Below are 25,061 nucleotides of genomic sequence, written 5' to 3' on the forward strand. Positions count from 1 at the left end.
ATAACCAAGATTCTCATCTTCTGAATACAGGAAGAGAGACAAAATCTCAACACCATGATGAAGATGGACACTTAATTACAGGTAATTAAGAAAAAAAAATTCGAATCAAAATTGGAGCTCAAAGTGTCATTGGCAGAGAGTCAATGTGATTCCCTCCAAAAGTGAAGGCCATTCATTGGCAATCTCTCATTTCAATCTCTTTATTTACCTTTGAATTTGTTATTCCGCAATCAGGAAATTAAATTGTTTCAATGTTTCATTTAAATTGGAACAATTAGTTTATGTGATTAACATGAGACAAGAAGGAGAACCAATTTAGAAAGAGAACATTTTTTTTTCTCTTTCTTGGTTTTGTTGTTTTCTGGTTTCTCATAACAACATTTATTTTGCTTCTTCACTCACAACATTTCATCGTCTCTATCATTTGGTTGACATTTTTTTTTATTGTTGTTCTATTCTAAATTTAAACTAACAATTGTTCCAATGTTATTTATTCATCGTGTTAATCTAGTGATTTAAGGTAATTTTACATTCATCTATTTCCCATTTTGTATAGAAAGAAAGTGAGAGAGAGAGAAACAAACAAAATCTATTCTCATCATTGTATCAACAACAACAACACTTTACCTTTATCACTAAACTGTATCATCTCTGGATTACATTGGTATGGACTCCACCTTATTTAAAGCTAGTCAATCATGATTTAGTCACCAATGTGTTACCTGGATTTTTTTATCTCTCTCAATGTGTAGTCCATAACAACAATCAAGGTTATCTTGATATCCAACAACAACATCTACATCTCTCTCATTCTGGTTTTGTTTTGTTTTTCTTTCTCTCTCTCTCTCTTCTGGTTCAGTTTCCAATGATTACTGTTGATTATCACCAAAGAATCAATTGATTCCTCTGTGTTTATCTTTTTATTAATTCTCTTTTCTTTTTCTTTTGTTGATTACATCATTTTTACAGGTAAGACTGATGAAAGAATCAACCTTGCGATTAAATTATTCTATGGTCAACAAGATTACAGAATTAATCTCCTTTTCTATACACATTGATGATCAATATTCGTTTTCTTCATTAACTACTAATCTCTTCCCCTTGATTGTGTCTGTGAAAGAAAACAAAAAGAAGAAGATATTTTTCTTGATAATCATTCTAATACAATATTGATCAATTATCTTCTTCTCATCATCACCTAACTCTCCCTCTCCGCCTCCTTCTCCTTCTTTCTCTCTCCCTATTCATTTTCTATCTCTTCTCTTTCACTCTCACATGAGAGATACTATTTTTTACTCTTCATCAACACTTTTTTCATGTGAGAGTTGCTGATGAAATATAAACACAACGAACATATAACATTAACAGTGCATATGCTTTCTTGTTTTTAATCGTTTGATTCACTTGGTTAATCTTAATTTTTTTTTCTTTTTCACATTTATCTCTCTCTCACTCGACTCTCCAACCTGATCTTATACTTGATGGTGATGACAATTGATTAGGATTTTGGTTGATAAACATCCTTCAAATTAACCCAATTGTCTTTATTCTTGGTCCTGTATTTGCTTACACCAAATCTCCCAATCAACAACGATACACAATCCATTTTGGAAAACATCAATACAACTGATAAACATTTAACCTGATTTACTTCAATTTATATAATTCATTCAATACAATTTTATGAGTTTTCTTGATCCAGTAATTTATATATATAAAAACCCCATCAGATATCATCTTACAGTTTGGAAATTAAATCGCAATTTGTTACTAAATCATCATCATCATCATCATCATCATCAACAACAACAACAACAACATCATTTTTGATTGTGTCTATTTGTTGTTTGTGTATTTCACTTGATTGTTTTTATATCTCTCTCTCTTTTTTGGATATATTATTTACCATCACTCACTCAGAAAAAGCAACTTATGTGCCATCAAGTATAATCTTTAACATCATCATTATCATCATCAGAATAGTAACTCTAACAATTAACAATAAGTGATATCAACAACAATCGTTTTCTACTATTAAGCAATTCTCATCATCATCATTTCAATTGATTCAGTGAATATTGTTTTCGGTTTTTTGATCTTCTTTACTCATTACAATTAAACAAAATGTAATGAGAACTGTTATTTGGATTAAAAGTAACAATTAACTTTGATTAACTTTTAACCAATCAACAAATATTTGGTTAATCTTGGTCATGTGAAACAATTTGTTATTCATATCACAATCTCTTTGTTTATTTTGCTCCAATTTTCATCAATAATCAATTGCTCAAGGTTCCCTTCACCTTAACTATTGCCTTAAAAATTTTCTTCTAATTACAATTAACATCATTATCATCATCATGGCCTCGTCAACTGATGGATACAAAGACACCAAAGATGCCAAAGATTTTCAAGAATGGATCGAGATAAATAAATCACGTCATGAAACTTTAATTGATCAAATGTCAACTTCATCTCTTTCCTCATCATCTTCACACGAATTAATTAATCAATGTGGTAAAGGACTTAATGGTGTTGGTATTAAAGGGAAAAAAGTACGATTCAAGAAGAAACTTCGTCGAGCCAAAGATCACAATTTAAATTATCGATCAGGTTATTATCGTGGTGATGATCGGAGAAACGGTCGACCAAGTCAACTTTGCCATTTAGTTAAATTATTTTCAACCTTTGGTGGTTTAATTGCTCTTGTGGCGTTAATATTTGTCGTGGTTAATGTTCAAACTCACATTGAGTTACTTCAAATTCAATTAAGATCATTGAATGACCATTACCACGGGATGGCGACAACTTTGACCGCATTGAAAAAAAAGACCCAAGATCATGATTCAATCATATTAACACTAACATCAAATATAAGTGCCTGTCTAAATAATAACAATAATAATAGACTCGAGACCGATGGTGATATCAATCCCTCCCCAATGTCAACCTCACCGTTGACCGCAACAACAACAACAATCACAACAAAATCTAATAGTAAAATTTTACCTGATCTTAATTGGTTGCCCAGTCAATTGCACGATTTATCCTTCCAAGTAAACAAATTAAGTCTCAATGTGACCCATTGCAATGAGAAAATGTCAACACTAGAAACCAGATTAAACAACTCCGCTCAAACGGAGGACGGATTGACCAAGAGCTTTTCCTATGTGAATAATAAAGTTGTTGAAAATTCTGGTAAACTTGAACATCTAATGGGTTTGGTTGGTCATCTGGTTGAAGTGACCACAAACCTAACCACATCATCATCATCATCATCAACAACCAGTGATCATTTCCATGAAAATCGTTGAAGTTAATCAACAATTAAAACTGCCTTCAAGAGAGGAAACCAAATCTAGTGATCTTTTCAAATTTGTTTAATTTTTTTTGCTTCAAAACTGACAATTAAAACCAACATGGTCCAATCGTTCAACAATTAAGTGACCAACTTGAATTGTAATTTTTTGCTTTGCTAGATGAAAGCTCTCAGCCATAAATTATCACGTTAATTGCTTTCTCGTCTTGATTACCATTTTATATGATTAACGTACATATGTGTAATTTTGTATAAATCAATCTGATTGATTGATTTTCTCTCTAATTATTGGCTTGTTCCTGCTCACAACAATCAACTTAAATTCAACTGGATAAAAAATTGCAACTAAATGATGATTTAGCCAACGAATCGGATGGAAAAAGATTAATTTGGATTAATTGTTAATCTATTGTCATTTCTATGTTTCCATCAACAATAGAAATTGTAATTTTTTTCTCTTCATCAATTTGGTCACAACTTTTAATTCACTCGAATCCTGAAAAACAACAACAATCAGTGAAACCTTAAAACAATCAACGAGCACAATTACAATTCAAAGACAAAAAAAAAGACTTGAAACATAATAATACAAGATTGATAATAATTAACCATGTTCAACAGTTAATTGTTCACCCAACAATCAACCACCAATCACCAAACACAATTATTGAGCTTCTCTAACAACAATTAACACCAACACTTGAGTTCCTACCTCAATAATAATGCTGATGAGAATGATAATAATAATAATATACCGAGAAAAATAATAATTAACTAATTGTACTTATCAAAAAAGCAAGAAATTTATAATCTCTATGTTATTGTTAAAATTACAATCTAATTACAATTAAACTTTATATTAATAATAATAATTTGATTAAATAAACTTGCTCCATCAATGATAATGTTTAATTGTCATTGATCCCAAATGACAAATCAAATTTTTTAATTACAATCAGTGCGATTAAATAAAAGCCTTTAATTTCCTGCAAAATCATCTAATTGTTGTAATACAACACAACAATTAAAATTGATTACCAATTGAGTCAATAAGCTTACATATTAATGGGGAAAACTTTTCAATTAACTAATACATTTATTGAATTATAATTAACTAATGATGTGAACACTTTTCCAAGATGTTTCAACAATCACAATTAAACCGTTAATTATTACGATTTGAGTGATGATTGTTTAATCTAATCTTATAACCAGATTAATTGTGTTATCCATTTGCCACTAATTAGCCTAATTTGATATTTACTGATCAAGATAATTGCCAAACTAATGTTTTCATTGCCAATATGTATTATTAATAATCGAGTTGAATAGTTAATTGTTGTTGACTGTTTGCCTTTCGTGAACCTTTTTGATTGTAAATTGCGGGTGTTTTAGTGAATTAGTGTTTTTCTCATGTTAATTACTAACAATTAGTTGATCATGTCTTCAGATATTGTCTCATTCACCAAAGATTTCATTGTAGGCGGTGTATCAGCAACCATTGCAAAAACAATCATCGCACCAATTGAACGGATTAAGTTAATCTTACAAGTTCAACATGGATCTGAACAGATAACCAAAAGTCAACGATACAAAGGTAAGGTCACAATTTGTGGTACTAGTAATTGTTTTTGCCGAAAGAGGAAAAGGAAATGTTCAATGGTTCAAACCTCGAATTGAATATTTTTTTTGTCTGTTTGTATTTTGTTGGTCTTTTCTTGAGGTATTATCGATGCGGCCACTAGAATACCTGCCGAACAAGGATTTCTCAGTCTATGGCGAGGAAACTTGACCAATATCTTTCGATATTTTCCAACTCAGGCCTTTAATTTCGCGTTCAAGGATAAGTACAAAACGATATTTCTTCATGATATTGACAAGGACAAACAACTATGGAGATTTTTCTTGGGTAATTTAGCCGCTGGTGGAGCTGCTGGTGCGACTTCAGCGCTGATAGTTCACCCGCTTGACTATGCCCGAACTCGCTTATCGGTGGACATTGGTCGAACCGAGTCAGAGCGTTTATATAAAGGTCTCTACGATGTAATGTCACAAACCGTCAAGTCCGATGGACTTTCTGGTCTCTACAGAGGTTTAAACGCATCTCTAACAGGAACAATGATTTATCGGTATGATTGTTGATCGGAAATTTTTCTCGAAAATTAATAAACCAGAATAACGGTATTTACCACAGATCAGCTTATTTTGGCCTCTATGATACCGGTAAAAGTATCATCAGTGAAACGGGCAAGCCTTCAATCATTGTAACCTGGATGGTGGCCCAAGCGGCAGAAACTTTTTCCGGTATAATGACCTACCCACTCGATACGGTCAAACGACGGATGATGATGCAAAATGGCCTCGAAGGCTCTCGAAACATGTACAAAAACACAGTCCACTGTTGGACGCAAATGTACAAACTCGAAGGAGCAAAGGCCTTTTATCGAGGTGCTCTCACCAATATGATCAGGGGCACGGGGGCAGCGCTTGTCCTGGTCCTTTATGATGAGATTCAAGTGATCGTAGTCAAATAAAATTCATCGGCTTTTGTTTTAATTGTTCACAATCAACAGATCTCATTCTCGTGACAATTTAATTCCCGCTTTGTTTGTGTTCACCCGAGGGCATTTTACTTTCTTTTGTCTCTCTCTCTCTCTCTCTCTCTCTCTCTCTCCTCTTACTTTTCTGTTCCAATGATTAAAACCTTGACAAAGAAATTGATTGTAATTGTATCCAAAGATTTTCACTCTTTACAAATTTGACTTCAACAATTAAAACAATCGTCACACAATTAACAATCTAAGGTCTTTGAGCCATTGATTAAAAATAACAATTAACATCATCATCACCTTCGTCATCATCATGTAACTATAAATATTAATTGTTCAATTTTATTTTGAATGTTATCCAAAAATGAAGATTAATTTAAACAATTAGTTTAACTTTTAATTGTTCACTTTAATACAAATGTGATTCAAGGTAACAATCAAATCAAATTAGCTAATTTTAGAGATGATTGTTATTACCAATGAATAAATTGAATATCAATTGTTTCCAAGATGAACAATTAAATGGAAAGGGGAAAAATCAATTGATTACATTGAACAAATGAGAAAAACTTGAATTATAATTATTATAACCGAAACAATCAGTTAAATCAGTTAAATCAACTTGGAATTACCATTCATGTTAACCAACAACATACATAACAATTAACTCGAGTATATAAAAATTAAACACTGATGATTAAGTTGATCCTTTTTTTTTATGGTTTCAATTCAAATGAATGAATTGTAACAATTAGAATCCATAGCAATCAAATGAGAATTAAGAAAATCAAACAAATTATCAAAGGAACGGAAGTCATTTTAATTTGAACATTAGTTAACACAACATTGGAATTGTTTAACAATTAAGAATCACAATTAACCGATTGGTCGATTGAATTTTAAGCTCGAAAATTTTGATTCGTGTTTGTATTTGAATTGTTTATTATATTCTCGATTTTGATTCCTTCCTTTGGACCGTTATCGTTATCGTTATTATTATTGTTGTCGATGTCGATATTGATATGCTCCTTTCCGGTAGAATGGCCAAACGGTTCATGAGGACCATGAGGAATACGAGATTCATTAGATTCATGGGACTGGTGGGATTCATTGATCTCCAAGGAGCCTCGGGGATTATTGGGGTTTTTTTTTCCTTTATTTTGATTGATATTTCCTCCGCCGTTATTGTTATTATTATTTATATCGATGTTGATATTTTTTTGGCGTAAAGTTTCACGAAGGTGAGAAGACTGTTTTTTAAGTATGTTGACAGTTTCAGGATCGAGGGAGATATTGATCTCTTTTGATTGAACATGACAGAGACAATTACCATCACCAATGCGACCATTATCTCTATTAAACGAGGTGGTACAATTAGGGATAAATTTCATCTTCGAACCTTCATCTATGTAAAGATTTGGCTGACGATTGATATTGTTAGCAATGGAATCAGTTGAATGTCCAAATGTACTTGGTTTAGTTGGATGAAGACCATAAGGTAAGTGTGGTGTTTGTCTGTCAATCGATCTTGATTGTGCACTAACAGTGGGAATTGTCAGGCCATTTTCGTCTTCAAGATTCAGTGATTGTGTACTCAGCTCATCGATTTCCTTTGAAGCCAACAATGTGACCTGCTCGTTGATCCAAGATTTGTACGGACTTAGGTCAATAAATCGAGAAATCTTGTTGAGTTTACACGGGGAATCAACGGACAATCCAACCAGAAAGGTTTGACCGTTTTTGACTTTTCTCGACATAAACATGAGCGGTACACTACGAATATCGAGACAGTGGGCTGGTACTGGTTGGTATGACTTTTCAGCATTAAGATGACTATCTAACATGTTCAGTTTTCCGCAGATAAGGTCATGATCTTCAGGGCAATCGTGAGGACTGTCGGGCCTCGTAAGTGAGGCCCTCTTTTCATATCCCGGATAGATGACTTCTAAATTGCTTTCAGAATTTAATTCACTTTCGACTTCACTGTTGATTACAGGAAGGAAACTACTTCGGTAGTTGAAAGGGCTTAGTTTCAATAGAACTGGCCTGTAGGCCGGATTTTTAGGCTTCTGCATCACTCCCGTTCCCTCTTTGATCGCGAAAAACTTTTCCTCCACCGGGTTCAGGTCAACGTCAAATGTACAATCGGGAAAATAATTTACGCGATTTTCGTAAACTCGTATATCCCCTATTGGACTAATGATAAAATCAGTGATAGATTAAGAGTTGATTAGTTGATTAAATTAATTTCTCTTGGTTAACTTTACTTACCTTTGGACACAATCAGCAGTGGTCAGTACCAAGTTGGAGGATAAAAAGATACCACTACAAACATGGTAACAATTTCCCGAATAAATTAAGGCCATAAATCGATATCGATCATCAGGATTGTGTCTGATTTTAATTTCATCATGATTCGCTGAATGATTTGCTAAACTAGAACAATTAACTGTTAAATTGCTAATCGTTACCATAAACGCGAAACATATAAACAGTAAAATTAACTTCATTGGTCTCGGAATTGAATTTACTCTTGATTGACAATAAATAAGAAACAATTTATTATATACTTGTCAATTTAAATTGTTAAAAATTGACAATTAACTTCATTAACCTTCACCAACAGTTTATTATTAACTGAATTAGTTTAAAATGATTAACTAATCAAAGCTGATGAAAGTTTGGAAAATAAAAGTCACCAACTTTGTTGACATTCAATATTAATTGTTGTCAGTTAATTGGATATAAGAAAACATATTTGATTGATAATTACAACTAATTTGAAACTTAATCAAAGGTAGTTAACAATCTGTAAATTGTAATTAGACACCAAACAGTTAACAGTAACCAATTAAATCAATGAATAAAATATTACAACGAGAATTAATAATCTTTGATGATAATAAGATGGAAACTTTAACGTCTATTAATTGTTATTATATAAATGTAACAATTAACTAATCAACCACCAAACAAGCAGAGCAACAACTAAATTAAGTGAGAAAATAAAATCAAGAGAAAAAATTATCTCAAATTGTCCCAATTTTTATTTACAATTAAAATTGACAACGAAATACAATTAACAAGTAAAATTGTTCAATCACAATTTAATTATTTCCAAATCAACTAATCATCAGATAGATTTACAGTTAAGACCAATAAACGATTGTCATATTAGTCACAGATTGTGAATCTCTCAAATGACCCTTGACATTGATTGAAATCAAGAGGTCAAGGATTCTGAGGGCCAAGGGGCAGAATTGTTATCCAGTATTTATTGCACCTTTGCCGCCCTTTTTATTATTATTATTATTGTGGATATCGATTTTAATATCATTCCTGGTGTAGGTCATATGGTTTTTCATTGACAAAACTGCCTGAGGGTCAAGGGTTATGTTCAACTGTCTCTCTTGAACTTGACAGATACAATTACCATCCTGTAGGTGATTTTTGTCCTCGACAAAAGAATCGCTAATACAATTTGGTACAAATTTCATCATCGATTCAGCATCAAGATGAATAACGGGAACATTTTGTTCATCGGTTGAATATGAGTTGGGTTTGTAGTTTCCATGATAATCTTGACCATTACCAGTTATTATTTGGTGGTGATTTGGTCCAGTTGGCCCACCAATGGCTGGCGAATGGTTGAAAGGTAAACTGAATTCCTCATATGCCTCATCTTTGGTCAATTGGATGACCTTTTCATTGAGCCATTCATAATAATCCACGAAAGGGATAAATTTTCCCATTGAATTGAATGTACAATTAGTACCAGTTATCAATGCAGCCAAGACGGATTCCAGGACTCCATTTGCATCCCTTGACCACGAGATGAGCGGTAATCCAGGGACAACGGCACAATATCTATTCTTGCCTGGTCTTTCCAGATTTACCTCATCAGCGGGTAAGGTCAATGTACCACAGACCAAATCATCGGGACAGTCATCATACTCGACATGATTGAAAGTCGCACGCCCGTTAGAGCCCAAAAAATATAAAATAAATTCCCGCTCAATCGTTTCATCTTCAGAGTCAAGATGATCGGGAAGAATCACCGTGTCAACAATAGTCACTCCCTCATGTAATTGCAATAAGATTAGCCTGTCGAGTTCATCGTTGTGATCTATTTCCGTTTCCTCGTCTTTCAGTGGAAACATTTTCTCCTTAACTGGATTTAAATTGTCCTTCCAATTGCAATCAGGTAAATAACTATCCAGATTTATATAAACTCGTAACTCGGGCTCTGGACTGTAATGAGTGTGTTTGTATGTATAAATTGATTATCAGTTAATTAATTTGGTTAATTAACATCTCTCTCTCTCTCTCTCTTTCGTATCATTAATTAACTCACCTTTTGGCGCATTTTGAAGTGGTCAGTACCAAGGAATCGGACAAAAAGACACCACTACAAATATTATCACAACTTCCTGAAAAAATTACCGCGATGAATTGACTACTCAGATAATCGAAACAATTAACTTCCAAATTGTTAATTGTTACAAAAAATGAGAGATAAAAAAACAACTTCATTGGTTTAAATTGTTATTGATTATTCAAGGATTAGATAACTTTTCAATTTACTAAATTGTTTACAATTAAAAATCTAAATCTAGATTGATGATTATTATCAACTAACAATTTACTAACAATTTTGATATTTAATACTTCACAATTAAACTTTGATTGAAATAACACATTTGATTCAATTTAAATCACCAACAATCAACTTAATTTTAACAATCTGTTGAAACTTTTCCCAACAAAGGTGACATTTAATTGCAAATTAATGAAGGAAAAAAAAAGTACAATCAACCAGTTAATTACAAGAAAAACATCTAAATAGTCAATCTAATTACCCAAATCAAAATAATCGTTAATTGTAACAATTATTACAATTCGAGAATTAAAGTCAATAGAAAAGATTTGGAAAACAATTAACAATTTGATCTTTTCATAGGAAATTTTTTTCTTCTTTATTTACAATTAGAGAAAATCAATTTACAATTAATAGAAATTAACAATTTAGATGAGCAATTAATCATTTGGGGCTCTTGTCCGAAATTTCAATGATTGAAGTACTTGAATTGGCCATTGTCGGACCTGATTCCAAAAGTGTTCATGATTAACTCGTGGACGTTGATTGTCACCATCATCTTTTTGATTGTTACCATTGTTAATTGTTACCTGCAAACCATCATCATTTTTTTTATTATTATTATCATCTTGATTAGTGGGAGAATCACTAATACCTTGATTATTATTATTATTATTATTATCAATTCCAATGGTGGTGGTTGATTGATTTTCAATTGTTGATTCTGAAACTTCACTGGATTGAGTGGTTGTTTCAATATTAGAATCATTAATTTGATTATCAACTTGTTTAGGGAAATTAATATTAATCACTTGAGATTGATCAGTTTCTTTGATTACATCATTTGATATGCTGTTATTGTTAATCTGTTGATTGTTATTACTTTGTTGATTGTTGATTTCTTGTTGATTATCATTACTATTATTGTTATTATCGGTGTTGTTACTGTTTGATTGTTGATTGTTATCATTTTCATTGTGATTTTGTTGATTACTATTATTATCATTGTTAGTGTTTTGTTGATTACTATTTGAATCATTATGAATAACATTTTGATTTTGATTAATATGATTTTCCATATTGTTAACATGACTTGAATTATCTTGAGTTATAGTTTGATTAATCAAAATTGAATTACTTTCATTTGAATTGTAACTATTAACTGGAAGATTATTAAAACTACCGGTAGCATTGATTAAATTACTTAAATCATTCAATATATTATGAGAGTCACTGGTTAAATTGTATCGTTGATTGTTGTTGATTGAACTAATATTTGTATTTGTAACTTTATCATGAGAATCAAGTAAATGTAAATTACCATTGTGACTATTGTAATGAACATTGTAAACAATATTAACTGGATTATCTGATTTAATTGATTTAATTGGTTCTAGTGGTTGATAAATTGAAAATATCTTAAATATCCAAGGTAAGTAATTAGTTAAATTAAGATATAAGGTAATTGAAGGTGGACAAAGTTCAGTTTTTTTCATCTCACATGAATTATGACCAATTAAACCCATTAAATAGTAATTTAATTCAAGTGGATTAACTGATTGCTGTGAATAAATGATTGGAAAACCTTCTTGATCATAACAATTAGCTTTCTCCAAATCATAATAACCACAAATCGTATCGATTGGTGTTAAATTAGTTTTGAATAATGAACAAGTTTCATGTTCAATTAATCGGGTTGATATTTTTTTCATGCTGTTAATTGTTGATAAACTGTTAGTATTATTATTATCATCTTGATAATGATGATGATTGCTGTGATTTGTTGAGTTAATTGTTGGCCATAAAAAGGTAAACAATTTAGTTGGTAATTCTCTGTGTGAGTAAAGTAATTGTTGAGAAATTGTCACATTTCCATTCAATAGTTTAACCGGTTCAACGTATTGATCAATTGAATTAAATAGTACAATTAACGCGAGGTTACCGTTAATTTTATCTGATGATCGATGGAAATTAGTATAATTAATTATTCGGAAAATTGGATAAGGTATTTGATCCCAATGACATTCGGGTAAATAATTGTCAATATTAGGATAGACTCGGACATTTCTGCTTCCTCTGATTGGAAAGAAACAATTTAATTAATTGGCTAATTGTTTAATCGTATAACAATTAACAACTTACAATTTAACACAACTCGATGTTGTGATTATAATTGCTGGTCCAATGAAAACACCACCACAATGATTTGAACAATTACCGGTGAATATAATTGCTATTGATTTATCAATGTTAACGGTTAATTTTTTGCCAAAATTATCAACACTGTTTTTAAATTGTGGGCCAATTGTTGAATTAATTGTTACACTTTCATTGCCATTAGATTCATCAGTTGATGGGTTAATTGTTGTTGTTAGTATTGTGGTTGTTTGAAGGGTTGAATTTTCAGTTGTAATTGTTTCAACAATTAATTGTGAACTAATTAAATAGAACCAAATTAACAGGTAAGACATTGATGGTTTAACTTTTTTTCAATCATCAACAATATTCTTGGTGATTGTTAACTAATTAGTTGATTTTCATATAAGATTTAATTTCATTATCGATTATGATTATTTTGATTAACACTCTGATCAACTTTACTGATGAAAAGTTAATTCAAATTGGCTGGAAAAGTTTTAAATTACAATTACCATATTTGATTAGATCTTAATTTTAATTATCATTGAGATTTCTATTGATTGGAATATTGAAATAAATAATCACAGTTAATTGTTCCAATTTGAATATAGTCAAATTTAATTACTGGTTCAATTAAAGTGTGAAATGTTTACATTGTTAGTTGATTGTTGTGATGATTAACTTTCGGTCAGTTCATTTGGGGCTTGGGAAATATCAAAATGGGTTGATAATGGTCAGTTGTTTTGAATGAATTTCTAATTGTTGATTTGATTGATTTACATTGATTCTGAGTGAGACAAGTTCCATTGGGACTTTCAAGATAATTGTCCTTGCAAAAACAACGGGAAACACATTCACGGGTACAGAATTCGGGCTCAGGGTTGACGCAGGTCGGTGGACACGCTGTCCCACACCCATGAAACTCTTTGTGATCATCGGTACAAATTTCGGGAATACCTGAGAGAAATTAAGAGAAGATTAATAAGAGGAAGACAATTAACTAATCATAGTTACCACTCACCTTCAATCCAAGAGTCTTGACCATCCGCTTGACCTGATAATAAGTAAACAATCAACGTAAACAATGAAAATACAGAATATATTTGAACAATTGGAAAAAGAGTTAATCGTGATGAGATTATCATAATTAAAATTGATTCCTCTCATTAACAAAGTGAAAATTATTATTATTGATTAATTTTTTTCTCTCTCTCTCACTTTGTCAACTAAATGACAATTTACATTTGTTATTATGAGAAATCGTAATAATAATTTGTTGGAAAAATAATCAATGTAATTTAAGAGATCAACTAATTGCCAGTAAAATGAAAAATTAAACATATCAAATGAATCTCAATTCACCATATGTTATCAATTGAGTTTGGTGAAAATCAATTAAAGCCATGGTGATTTTAGATGATGAACAATTAAGCTAATTGTTCATTAGCGACTTTTTGATCGGCGATGTTTATCTTTATGGTGTTTCCGTTCATGACGATTGTCCTTTGATCGTTTACTTTTCCGGTCTTTACCTTCCCGATTATGGTGATGATGTTTACGAGATCGCCGTTGGTCATCAGTAGATGATGAACTTGAATCTGTTTCTCTGATGAATTAAGAAAAAAAAACGAGAAAGAAAAATGAATCAAAACAATTTAGAAAGTAATACAAATTCAAGTGGAAGATTTAAAATTTAAAATCAATCTGATTGAACAACTTTAACAACAATTTAAATCACAATGAACTTGACGAAATTAAGTTCAACGAGTTTTTATCAATCATCAGATTTAAATCTAAATGATTTAACCAATTCGATAACAATTTAGATAAGAATAGTTTCTCCTTTGAAGAAGATGAAACTTCACCCTAATCACTTCACCTTAATTGTAATAAGATTAGTGATCATTGAGAAAACTGGTTAATCATGAAAATCAGAGATTCTATCGGAATATCTGACAAGGTATTACTCTAGATGATTGAATTTCTCCCATGACAAAGGACTTAAATTAAGTGAATTAGGTTGGGTAACAATCAAGTGATAAAATCGATTGTTGTTCCTAAAGTTGTTCCGTATTAAGGATAGTTGTTAATTGTTAACCATTAGAATGATTGATAATTTGAACGTACGAATCTGAACTGGAAGATGATTTTTTCTTTTCTTTTCTTCGGTGTCTATGAGAACTGGAATCGCGATGTTTACTCGAATGTGACCTTTTCTTTTTGTGTTTTTTTCCTTTTTTATGTGAACTTCTACTTCGTTCACGAGATTTACTTTTCTTCCTCTTTACTGAACGAGATCTTCCATGTTTCCTATCACCATCATCATCTTCCGAGTCCGAATGAGTTGATCTAAATCACAGAAAATTGAGAAGAAAATAAATACAAAAACAAAGAAAATCATAAGATATTAACAAAAGAAACAATTATAACCATTAAAGAATAAAAAATTGCCGTTTAATTACCGATGGTTATGAGTGAATGGTAATGTTTTCCTCCCATCACCAGGTAACAAACTGTTGGAACCTGAAGGTAAACCGATTTCATCCAGATCAGATTCTTCATCGCTTGTACTGGTCCGTCTAAGGCCAATTCTAATCTGGACTTGGTGGTGAAATTATTCCGACATTGGTAAGTAAAGTGACCAAAGAAACCGCACTTCTTACATCCGGGTCTATTGGGTTCGGCTTTTTTCACAATCACATCTATAGAAAGAAAACAAAAACAAAAAGGATCACCATCAGAATTAGAAATTGGAAATTCTATTCGTAACCAAAGATTATCTTCAGGTAATCCAGTTAATGGGAACAACAATTTACAAGAAAATCTGGTACAATTAGTGGAGAAAATTAATCAACACCAACATATCTTATTCAATCACAATAAACATGGAAAAGTGTAAAAGGAAATGTTTACTTTTTGGAAAATACAGAAAACAAAAACAAAAGAAGTAGAAAAAAAAAATTAATTCTACTCTTTTGAAATTCTAATCGTCAATTAGTTGTAGACAATTAGTTGATTTCGAATATTTGGTGATTAGGAATGTTTGATAATTACCTTTAATTGTGTTTTCCATTGTTCTTGAAGAAACATTCAAATCACCGAGTAAATAGTAAGAGGGAGAGAGACAAAGTGAGAGTAACTTTGTGAGAGAGAAAAGTGTAAACATCGATCACCTGATTCTCATATGTTTCGCTATTGAAGAGAAGAAAATTTTCTTATCATTTCATCACTTCACTAACAATTAAGAAAAAGAGCATTAGATGAATGTAAGTTTTTTAATTGTATCAACCGGGATGTTGAAACTTCGAGAGGTTAATCAAAGATTTAATTGCTCTGTTGTACTTTTTTGATCAAAAAAGACAGAAAAGTTGACATTTATGAAGTGGATTTCTTGGATTTACTCAGAAAAGCGATCATGTTGATCGCATGATTTTCCTTGTTGATTTAATTGTAATTAAATTTGATTCATAAAATTGTTTATCATTACTTTCATTAGTAAGACTAATCATTTGTCATTTATTTACAAACAAATTTACACACATGTAGTGTATACAAATGTCATAGTAAATAGTCAATTACGTTAATTGTTGTATCGCGATTGATTAAAACTTTTAATCATTTTGGAAACAAATTCATCTTCTCCTTTAAGATAATGAGGTAAATTTTTTTTATGATCAGCGAAATTTCAACTAATCCCTCCGAAACTAATCCTTCAATGATTTTGTCAAATCCTTTGTCAGCATAAGTTGAATCTCGTTCTGCATAACGATCTGATTAGTCATTCCCCATGAAATGATACCACTTTTCATCAGATTGGACAAATGATTAGTAGTCAAGAGTCCAGTTCCTGCTCCACAATCAAGGATTTTACGATCTTTAAGTTAATTTAATTCATCAAGTCGATCAGCTGTTCCTTTAGGTGCAATATAAGAACAACTCGGCATATCCTAAATTAAGAGACAAAATAACAATTAACAAAAATCATCAATGAAAATGGTCTCATTTGTTGATACCTTTAGGAAGACAAAGATGATTGGAAGATGATGATGATAAAATTAGACAGAGAAGATAAATGGACTGTCTTTTTCTCTCAGTTTTATTCTTGGTGTTTCTGTCATTTGTGTCTCAGTAGAATGTTGAGTGTCTCCATCTAGCGGATTCTTCGATTTGGACTGAGGAAAAACTCGTCAGATGGCGTAACCTGAATTCTTTCATTTTTTTGTTTTCTTTTTGTTTTCTTTTTCATTTTCATTTAAATTGTTTCACTTGACCATCAGTCTAATTATCCACTAATTTAATTGTTCTGATTCCATTTTAATCAATTGGAAATGTTTGGTGTTAATTGTTGAAAACTTTTTCGATCGTTGGTTTATTGCTGCCTGGTTCTTGGATTAAATTTACTGGAAATTGTTGCTTTTTCGGCGAATCTTGTTGTTATTAATTCATTTTCGCAATTTAATTAGCTTTTTAATTGTTTTTCGTTTATAATTAATTTTTTTTTTCAATATTTTCTTCAGTATATAATTACAACTCTTTCTCATTTAGATTTCTTTTCAATTCTTTTTATTTATTTACTGTTGTTGTTGTTTTTCCTTCTCCTTTTTCTGAGTTTTGTTTTGTTTTCCTTTTGCTGATTTGGAAAATTAATTGTTTCTAACTTATAATCAATCCTTTTAATTCATTGGAAGTTAATTCTGTATAATCAACTTAAATTTCTCCATCTTAATCGGTAAGTGTGAACAATTTATCTTCTTAATTCCTTTTCCTATCTCATTTTCTTGTCTCTCTCTCACTCTTTTCAAGGCTCATTGTCAACATCTTCTTGAGAGTAATCTTCACATATTGATTTCTATTTAATTTACTAATCAACATTTTCAATTTCTTTTACAATTAACTAGGTAAATTCTTCCAATCATATTCTTGATTCTCAATTATCTCTTTCTCTGTGTGTTATAACAATAAAATGGACAATCCGGTTGGAATGGACAATAAACCAATCGCTAGGACAAATTTTGGATCCAATTTCAAAATTATACCAACGAATGATCAAATTAAGGAATTACAAACAGTAATTAGAGATAGATCAACCTCTCGAAGTGATTTCGTTTTCAATGCTGACCGTTTAATTAGATTGGTTGTTGAAGAAGGTCTTAATAGTCTACCTTATGGAGATATGGATATAATTACACCGACCGGTGAAACTTACAATGGATTAAAATTTCTTAAAGGTAATTGTGGTGTTTCAATTGTCCGTAGTGGTGAGGCCATGGAACAAGGTTTACGTGATTGTTGCCGTTCCATTCGTATTGGTAAAATACTTATACAAAGTGATGAGGATACTCACGAAGCTCGAGTTCTTTATGCCAAATTTCCCGAAGATATTGCCGATCGAAAGGTTTTACTCATGTATCCAATTATGAGCACTGGAAATACGGTTATCAAAGCAATTAAGGTTCTTAAAGATCATCATGTTAAAGAATCAAATATTATTCTTCTCAATTTATTCTGTACACCTTCAGGTAATCAATTATCATCTAATTGTAATCATTTCATCCGCTATTTAACAATTTACAAAGATTTAATTCTAACTTTTTTTTTCTTTTTTTCTTCCAACAATCAGCTGTTTCTATGGTCACTAAGGCTTTTCCATTGATGATAGTTCACACTACTGAAGTTCATCCGGTTGCTCCTAATCATTTTGGACAGAAATACTTTGGAACAGATTAATCAATTAATTGTTAAAATAGATTGTTGTGCCTGTTGATCAAATTATCAATCAGAAATCTAGACTTGAAAAACTTTATAAAAAGTTAACCAATTGAAATAATCAAACGTTTTTCTCATCAATTTTTGTCTAATTGTTAAGTTTAAACAACAATTACACTTCTCAATTTTGATTGATTGTATAATCAATTTGATTGATAATTTTTTTTAACATTAATTGGTTTACCTTTGGAAAATTATTACCGGAAATTATCATTCCAATTAATGATTATCCATGAGAAAAATGAATGAGCTTCCGTTAAAACTTCCTACAATTAATTAGATTTAACCACTTGCCTAGTTAATTGTTTCATCAATCAAAATGAATGGGAACAATTGATGATTAACAAAATAATCGGTAATAATTGTCATCAGAAAGACAATTGAAAATTCAATGAAAAAAGAGTAAAAAATGATAAAAGTAATTGATGACAATTAAAATTTAATCGTTTTGGTAAAAAAAAATGATTGATTGACTTGACATAGAGTTAAATTGCTCCTGGTAAATTGTAGAATCAGATTTAAGATTAATTTAGTTAATTTCTTAGCATAATAATTATGATAAGTGTCATAAAAATGAGAATAAAGAAAATTGTGAAAACAATTAAATTTGAACAGAAAAAAAAAGAGTTGAGATTATCAAGAGTAATGTTAATTTTTCCGTTTAAAAGGACAACTAAATTGTTACGAATTCTCATTAAATTAAATCATAATTAAAAGCAAATCATTACTAAAATTGTGTGTGTGTGTGAGTAATAATAATTTAGGGTTAAATTGGATAATTTCTATGGGTTAGAAAATAGATGTTGATTGTTTTCGTTTACTCGAATTGATTATACATAATAATGTAATTAGTAAATTAGTAGAAACTGATTAGATGTTACAAAGATGCAAAGATTGTCATGGTTAGTTTTTAAGCTTAATTGTTGTTGTTGTTGTTTTCCTATCAATTAGTGAGTAATAACATATAATTTATGTAATAATAATAATAATAATATATATAAATATATATATATTTAAATAATATTATAAGTGAGTTAAAACACTTCATTTGTTGTCGTTGATTGTTGAAAGTTAATTCAGTTATAGGGTTCAACATAATTGGCCGGTAACATGCCACGGAAACCAGTCCTTTGAACAGTACCTGTCATCCAACCTCCGTCAATTGATTGACAATTAAAGATCACATCACCTTCACGGAAACTGATCTCATCAGTATCTTGAGCGGTATAATCGTACATGGCTCGGAATAAGCGACTTGGCATTTTATAGCCCATATTTGCTTCTTGACCCATCACATTGATTGGTTGATCTAAATAGAAAACAGAGAAACAACAATTAGAAGAAGACAATTTATCTCGAGTATCTATTGATTGTTTCATGATTATACTCACTAAAATATAAGGTTGTTGGATTTTCTCGCCGATAACCAGAAGCGATTGATCCGTAATTATCATTCAATGGGTCATAATTAACAATTGAGCCAACTTTCCGTACAACATGAGTATCATTAACTGTAAACAATTAGAAATAATAGTAAATCATGATTAGACATAAAAAAAAATAATAACGAAATCAAGTTGTTGATTCACTTATTGTGTATGTGAATCTTTATAACAAGAAAAAGGTTTGAGAAAAAAATTGGTTAGCAACAAGTCCATGAGGAGAAGATTAATTTGATTGAATTGATTAGAGAAAAGCGAGAGAAAAATAAACTGAACAAATATAAAGAATTGAAATTAAACAATTAATATATACACTGGAAATGTTTTCTTCTAGTTATTGTTCATTAATCATCTGAGCGTTTGTAGAAATCATCTTGACAACTCTTTGACTTACAAGATGATTAATTAATCAATGGTTTTACTATGTAGTTTAGTAATAAAATGTTAGTTAAAAAGTCAGCTAATGATACTTGAAATAAGTACTAATTAGTAATCACTCCCCTATAAGAGATTAAAGTAAAACTAGTTATAAATATTGGACCCAAAACACTGATATTAGTTAGAGTTATGGTTAAGTTGTGGAAATAGAAAATTTTTAAAATCAATATTTAACATGCAAATGAGATTATCTCTCTCTCTCTCAATTGTTGTTGTTGTTGTTAATTGTAACTGTGTTATATTCACCTTGATTAATAACAACATTTTGAGGCTCAACGGGCAATTCGGTTGTATCCGAAAGAAGTGATCTTTTCTCTTCCATTTGTTTCTTTTTCTCCAAATCTCCGTGATAAGCCACGTTACTAATCATCTTTGAGGAATTTAAAATTCTCAATGTTTCCGGATCATCAGCAACTTGGGTGACTTTTCCTTTAAGCTTTTCAAAATCTTGATGATATTTAATATTACTTTGAATCCTTGTATTTTCAGCCAATCTACGAGCCTCCGGTGTATCCGCAACCGCTGTATATTTAACTTGGGGTACATGGGCATTACAATAGGGCATCTTATTGTAACCCTTGTAGGTTTTAAGGTTAAGTGTCATACCACATTCTTGACACTTGAAGCAACTTTTATGCCAAATTTTATCCAAACATTTTAACTCTTCAATAGGATAGACACGTTTCTCACAACGGAAACACTTATTTTCACTCATAATAATAATAATTATTATATATTATTAACAAACCAATTCGTTTTCTTCTTCTAAACAAACAAATATTATCATCAAAATAAAAAAAAAGAAAAGAACAAAAGTTAACAAAAAGAGAAGAGAATTTTCGTTTTTTCTTTTCTCTTACCAAAAAAAAAGATTCACCAGAAAAAAAATATTATCCAATTTGATGTGTTGCTTTTTTCTTTTGGTCAAAGATTTTATCTCACCGGTAGAAAACTAGTTTATCAATATAATTAACATTTACAGAAACTGTAACAACAATCAACAATCAACAAAAGTATTTAAAACAATTAACTAGATAAATAGAAATATAAATTACTAGAAATGATAATAATCTAATTTGTCTTAAGATTAAAATCAAAATAAAAACAATTTCAATTGATGAGAATTCGAGAAAACTGGTGACATCTATTGACGTAATTTTCTACTAATTTAGTGAGAAAAAGTTTAATCCTCCAAATTTAAATTAACTAAAAATCGATGATTAATTGTGTTTAATTAGCTGATTTTAAGAAATGATTGGAATCATTCTTGAGTCAATCGTTCAATCCTAAATTGATAGAGAATTGATTGTCTTGTAATGTTTTCTAATCGAGTGAGTTAATTGTTTGTAGGTTTGGGATTTAGATTTAGATTTTTTTTTTACAATTTGATTTTGTCCGAGAAACAATTTGTTTGAATTAATTTGGAATTTTGTTTTTTTCTTTCAGGGATGTTGGAATCTCGGTTGATTATAGTTGTGGAATAGTTTGTAATTATCTTGATGGTCATGGAAGGAAGATACATTTTCAATTGGAATTATTATGATTACAAGTTAATTTGTTGGCTAATTGTTGTTTGGCTCTTTTTTCATTTTAGCTTCAACTTTTTCCTCTTTTATTTTGGTTTTTGCCTCTTCTTTGTTTGGGCTTGAACTTTGAGGTTGTGGAGTTTGAGATGTTTTGGTTTGGGTGTCAAGTTTTTCCTGTTTTACTATGACTTTCATGTTTTCTTTGGCAAATGGATTTGGAGGTTTTGATGATTCGAGTGTTGCTAATAGTGATTCAAGATGCTGTTCCTCTTTAATTGTGATTCCAGTGTTTTCTTTAATTGTTGAACTTTGAGGTTTTGGTGGATGAGTTTTCTGGGGCGACGGTTGAGGCTGTGGCAGCTTTTGTGGTGGTGGTGGTGGTTGTGTTGATTGTGGTGTCTGTTTTGATGGCTGTGGTGGTTGTTTGGATGGTTGTGGCTGCGTTTGTGGTGGTGGTTGTGGTTGAGGAGGTTGTTTTGATGGTTGTGGGGGTTGTGTTGATTGTGGTGATTGTTTGTCTTTACCAATTTGATCTTGACTAGATATGTTTAGTTGTGATTCTGTGGCAGAGTCTGATTCATTTGGCTTGTTGCGTTTTCGTGCTCTCATTGGTTGGGGTCTTGATTGTTTGACTCCTGTTGTAACGGGTTTTTTGGGTGAATCATCACCATCTTTACGTGATTTTTTAGATGAATTTGGGCTTGGTCCTAAAGGTGGTAATTGCCCTGGACTAATTTGTTTTACTCCTGTTTTAGATGCTGGTCCTATTTTTTTCTTTATTAAAGTTGAAGTGGAAGCATTTAAATCAGAACGAGGTTGTATTGGCTCTGAATCTGGAATAGATTCAATAATTGTTGTTTCTCCAGGCCTGATAGAAGAAGGAGAATTTACTGATGGCGCTGTTAACGATTTTGGTGAAGCATTTGATTGTGGTGAAAGTATACTATTCAGTTGTTTAATCAGTCGAGAACGTTGTTGAGAAAGCTCAATCTCTCTTGAACGAACAGAAGCTAATTCTGTTTCCAATTGATTTCTTCGGGTAGAAACTTCCTCCTCTTGTCTAATTAATTCAAACAATCTTGATGAAATAACCGTTGGATTTGAAGGTAACGAAAGTGATGATAAACAATTAGTCGGAGTTAATGGTGTAGCTGGTGAGGCAACAGTTTGAGCGGCAGCGGCGATATTATCCCAATCAAAACAATCGCTATTTATCAAATCTGATAAATTCTCTGGTGCTATTGGTTTAGAGGGAACAGTTTGATTAGCAACAGGAACAGCAAAAGTAACTGATTTAGATGAAGGTGAAGGTAAACGTAAAGGTGAAGGTAATGATGATAAAGATTTTGGTGAATTTGGTGTTGAGTAAACAGGATCACCAATCCCGCTATTGGGTCTACGAAAAGGATCCCAAGAATCCATGAGATGAACAGGGAAACCGATTAAGGTTAACAAGAGAAAATCACAATTACATGAAAAGAATAAAGAAATCAAAAAGAATAGAAAACCTGACCAATTGAAATGCGAAAACAGGATTGACAGTTAATCAAGAAAACGAGTTGCAATTAACCAACTAAAGTTAACGAGTGTTAACCAACCGAGAAGATAAACATTCACATGTACGGTTACTATGGAAACGAGAGTTCTAAATGTGCGAAATTCAAAATTGAGAAAAAATTTAATTCTTATTGATCGAAATGAATTGAATTTCTAATTGGCAGTTAAATTGATTTGGTAAAATTTTTAATTTTTGCTCTTTGATTGTTTTTTTATTCAATTAATAGACTGAGTATTGTTTAGATTATATCATATGGAATAGATAGAAAGTTTTAAAGGGAAAATTAATCAATTTTTACCTTTGGACATTAATCATTAGTAATTACAGTTGATTCAAGTTTCGTGATTAAGTTAATTGGTTTGGTTGGTTTTTGTATATAATTAATAATGTATAATAATTAATGCAAGTAATTTTGAAATGTTGTTGATTGTTGATTCTCTTTTCTGACCAATTGAAATTGTAATTGTAAAAGCAACAATTGTAATTTCAAGTTGAACAGTTTTCTTTTGATAGTTAATTGTGATTGTAATATTTACATTGATAAAATGTTCATCTTGGCTTGGATTTGTTGGTCTTTCATTGGTCTTGTTAATTGTCACAATCAGATAATCAATGTTGATTATTTAGTTGATAATAGTTGTTAATTATTTTCCATGTTTTCTACTTATTTCCATCGATATTTGTTTTGCTTTCGCTTTTCAACTCGATTGATCAATTGTCAGTTGTTGATTTGATTAACTTTAAAGTTGAAATTGCTCTTTAATTGTTAACCAGATTTAATCAGCTGAACACTTTTTACTCATTTTGGCTTCTTTCCTCCTCTGACTTGTTCTGGATTCAACCTTTTCCAAGGGAGATTTATCATCTTCAAAAAGATCATGTTGCCATCTAAATGGAGATTGTCTTGGTTTCCTTTTCCTGGACATCTTTTTACCACCTCCAGTACCACCATTTTTACCACCGGTGGATTGAGATTCTCTATCATCATGCTGAAAATAAGATGGATTATCCCAACAACTTATCGAACGACTTGTAGCACTTTTACAAGATGATCCAGAAGCATTAATACTACTAGAGAGTCGAGAAGAAACCAATTTATTAGTATCATGATTATTTCTCTGTTTACTATTATTATCCTTATTGGAATTAGAATTAAAATCATTTGAATTATTATTATTATTATTATTATTGCTATTCCCCAAAGAATTTGCTGTTGATTGACTGCAAGAAATAATAGATTGTTGTTGATCTTGTCTAGATGTTGTGGATGTTGTTGTGGTAGATGTTGATGTAGTTGTTGGTGTCATTGTTGTTACTGGTGAAGTTGATGTTACCACTGTTGACTTAGATCGACTATTAATCTCATTTTTAACAGAATTTCGAGGTCGACGATTTAAAACTGGACATCGCCTACCAAAAGTTGGACTTCGCTTCTTATAAATATCATAATCATATTTAATCGGAGTTGGACTTCTGGTTAGGCTTCTGGTTAGACTTCGTCGCATCATAATCATCTACCAATAGATTGATGAGCAACAATTACAAATGAATAGAAAATAAAAATAAAAACAAATCACATAACAAGAGAGGGAAAAGGAGAGCAATTAGAAATTAACTCATTCACAAAGAAAACAATTGATCAATCAGCTGATTAAAAGAAAAACAATCAAGAGAAAAACTGACCCCTAGCGGTGGAAAATTCAACTAATCGAATTTCGAAATAAAAT

The 25,061-nt window shown here is 31.1% G+C and overlaps 9 protein-coding genes and 1 long non-coding RNA gene across 11 annotated transcripts; 3 read left to right on the top strand and 7 right to left on the bottom strand.

Moving 5' to 3' along the window:
* The first annotated feature begins 190 nt into the window (after positions 1-190).
* LOC128393200 (uncharacterized) lies at positions 191-4,218 on the top strand. 2 transcript variants are annotated; one of them, XM_053353324.1, is made up of 2 exons: positions 191-520; positions 1,503-4,218. In XM_053353324.1, exon 2 carries the CDS (start codon positions 2,361-2,363, stop codon positions 3,312-3,314), a length of 954 nt encoding a protein of 317 aa, XP_053209299.1. In that variant the 5' UTR covers positions 191-520; positions 1,503-2,360; the 3' UTR covers positions 3,315-4,218. The 2 variants fall into 2 exon arrangements, with proteins under 2 accessions (XP_053209299.1, XP_053209300.1); XM_053353325.1 differs by lacking the exon at positions 191-520 and adding an exon at positions 615-969.
* A 198-nt stretch (positions 4,219-4,416) lies between these two features.
* LOC128393201 (ADP/ATP translocase 3-like) lies at positions 4,417-5,889 on the top strand. Its single transcript, XM_053353326.1, has 3 exons — positions 4,417-4,916; positions 5,043-5,448; positions 5,514-5,889. The coding sequence occupies exons 1-3, from the start codon at positions 4,760-4,762 to the stop codon at positions 5,851-5,853; spliced, it is 903 nt and encodes a 300-aa protein (XP_053209301.1). The 5' UTR covers positions 4,417-4,759; the 3' UTR covers positions 5,854-5,889.
* Positions 5,890-6,664: 775 nt separating this feature from the next.
* On the bottom strand, positions 6,665-8,626 carry LOC128393179 (uncharacterized). Its single transcript, XM_053353303.1, has 2 exons — positions 8,140-8,626; positions 6,665-8,064 (listed from the first exon to the last, which is right to left on the bottom strand). The coding sequence occupies exons 1-2, from the start codon at positions 8,376-8,378 to the stop codon at positions 6,768-6,770; spliced, it is 1,536 nt and encodes a 511-aa protein (XP_053209278.1). The 5' UTR covers positions 8,379-8,626; the 3' UTR covers positions 6,665-6,767.
* A 266-nt stretch (positions 8,627-8,892) lies between these two features.
* LOC128393192 (uncharacterized) lies at positions 8,893-10,488 on the bottom strand. Its single transcript, XM_053353317.1, has 2 exons — positions 10,223-10,488; positions 8,893-10,119 (listed from the first exon to the last, which is right to left on the bottom strand). The coding sequence occupies exons 1-2, from the start codon at positions 10,399-10,401 to the stop codon at positions 9,132-9,134; spliced, it is 1,167 nt and encodes a 388-aa protein (XP_053209292.1). The 5' UTR covers positions 10,402-10,488; the 3' UTR covers positions 8,893-9,131.
* Positions 10,489-10,714: 226 nt separating this feature from the next.
* Positions 10,715-13,297, bottom strand: LOC128393174 (GATA zinc finger domain-containing protein 14-like). Its single transcript, XM_053353297.1, has 2 exons — positions 12,608-13,297; positions 10,715-12,541 (listed from the first exon to the last, which is right to left on the bottom strand). The coding sequence occupies exons 1-2, from the start codon at positions 12,934-12,936 to the stop codon at positions 10,906-10,908; spliced, it is 1,965 nt and encodes a 654-aa protein (XP_053209272.1). The 5' UTR covers positions 12,937-13,297; the 3' UTR covers positions 10,715-10,905.
* A 473-nt stretch (positions 13,298-13,770) lies between these two features.
* LOC128393216 (uncharacterized) lies at positions 13,771-16,743 on the bottom strand. The gene is made up of 5 exons (XR_008326097.1): positions 16,618-16,743; positions 15,659-16,551; positions 15,067-15,306; positions 14,732-14,953; positions 13,771-14,210 (listed from the first exon to the last, which is right to left on the bottom strand). It is a non-coding gene; the product is annotated as an uncharacterized LOC128393216 (long non-coding RNA).
* Positions 16,744-16,881: 138 nt separating this feature from the next.
* LOC128393206 (uracil phosphoribosyltransferase homolog) lies at positions 16,882-18,436 on the top strand. Its single transcript, XM_053353333.1, has 3 exons — positions 16,882-17,333; positions 17,503-18,123; positions 18,225-18,436. The coding sequence occupies exons 2-3, from the start codon at positions 17,568-17,570 to the stop codon at positions 18,329-18,331; spliced, it is 663 nt and encodes a 220-aa protein (XP_053209308.1). The 5' UTR covers positions 16,882-17,333; positions 17,503-17,567; the 3' UTR covers positions 18,332-18,436.
* A 902-nt stretch (positions 18,437-19,338) lies between these two features.
* LOC128393204 (LIM and SH3 domain protein F42H10.3-like) lies at positions 19,339-21,312 on the bottom strand. Its single transcript, XM_053353331.1, has 4 exons — positions 21,111-21,312; positions 20,497-21,015; positions 19,762-19,881; positions 19,339-19,679 (listed from the first exon to the last, which is right to left on the bottom strand). Exons 2-4 carry the CDS (start codon positions 20,963-20,965, stop codon positions 19,447-19,449), a joined length of 822 nt encoding a protein of 273 aa, XP_053209306.1. The 5' UTR covers positions 20,966-21,015; positions 21,111-21,312; the 3' UTR covers positions 19,339-19,446.
* A 134-nt stretch (positions 21,313-21,446) lies between these two features.
* Positions 21,447-23,347, bottom strand: LOC128393187 (proteoglycan 4-like). The gene has a single exon (XM_053353311.1). The coding sequence runs from the start codon at positions 23,196-23,198 to the stop codon at positions 21,813-21,815; it is 1,386 nt and encodes a 461-aa protein (XP_053209286.1). The 5' UTR covers positions 23,199-23,347; the 3' UTR covers positions 21,447-21,812.
* A 763-nt stretch (positions 23,348-24,110) lies between these two features.
* Positions 24,111-24,842, bottom strand: LOC128393470 (uncharacterized). The gene is made up of 2 exons (XM_053353654.1): positions 24,546-24,842; positions 24,111-24,452 (listed from the first exon to the last, which is right to left on the bottom strand). Exons 1-2 carry the CDS (start codon positions 24,840-24,842, stop codon positions 24,111-24,113), a joined length of 639 nt encoding a protein of 212 aa, XP_053209629.1.
* Between the last annotated feature and the right edge of the window lie 219 nt (positions 24,843-25,061).

The sequence above is a fragment of the Panonychus citri genome, unplaced genomic scaffold (genome assembly GCF_014898815.1).
Source record: "Panonychus citri isolate SS breed McGregor unplaced genomic scaffold, ASM1489881v1 Contig00138, whole genome shotgun sequence".
Taxonomy (NCBI): Eukaryota; Metazoa; Arthropoda; class Arachnida; order Trombidiformes; family Tetranychidae; genus Panonychus; species Panonychus citri.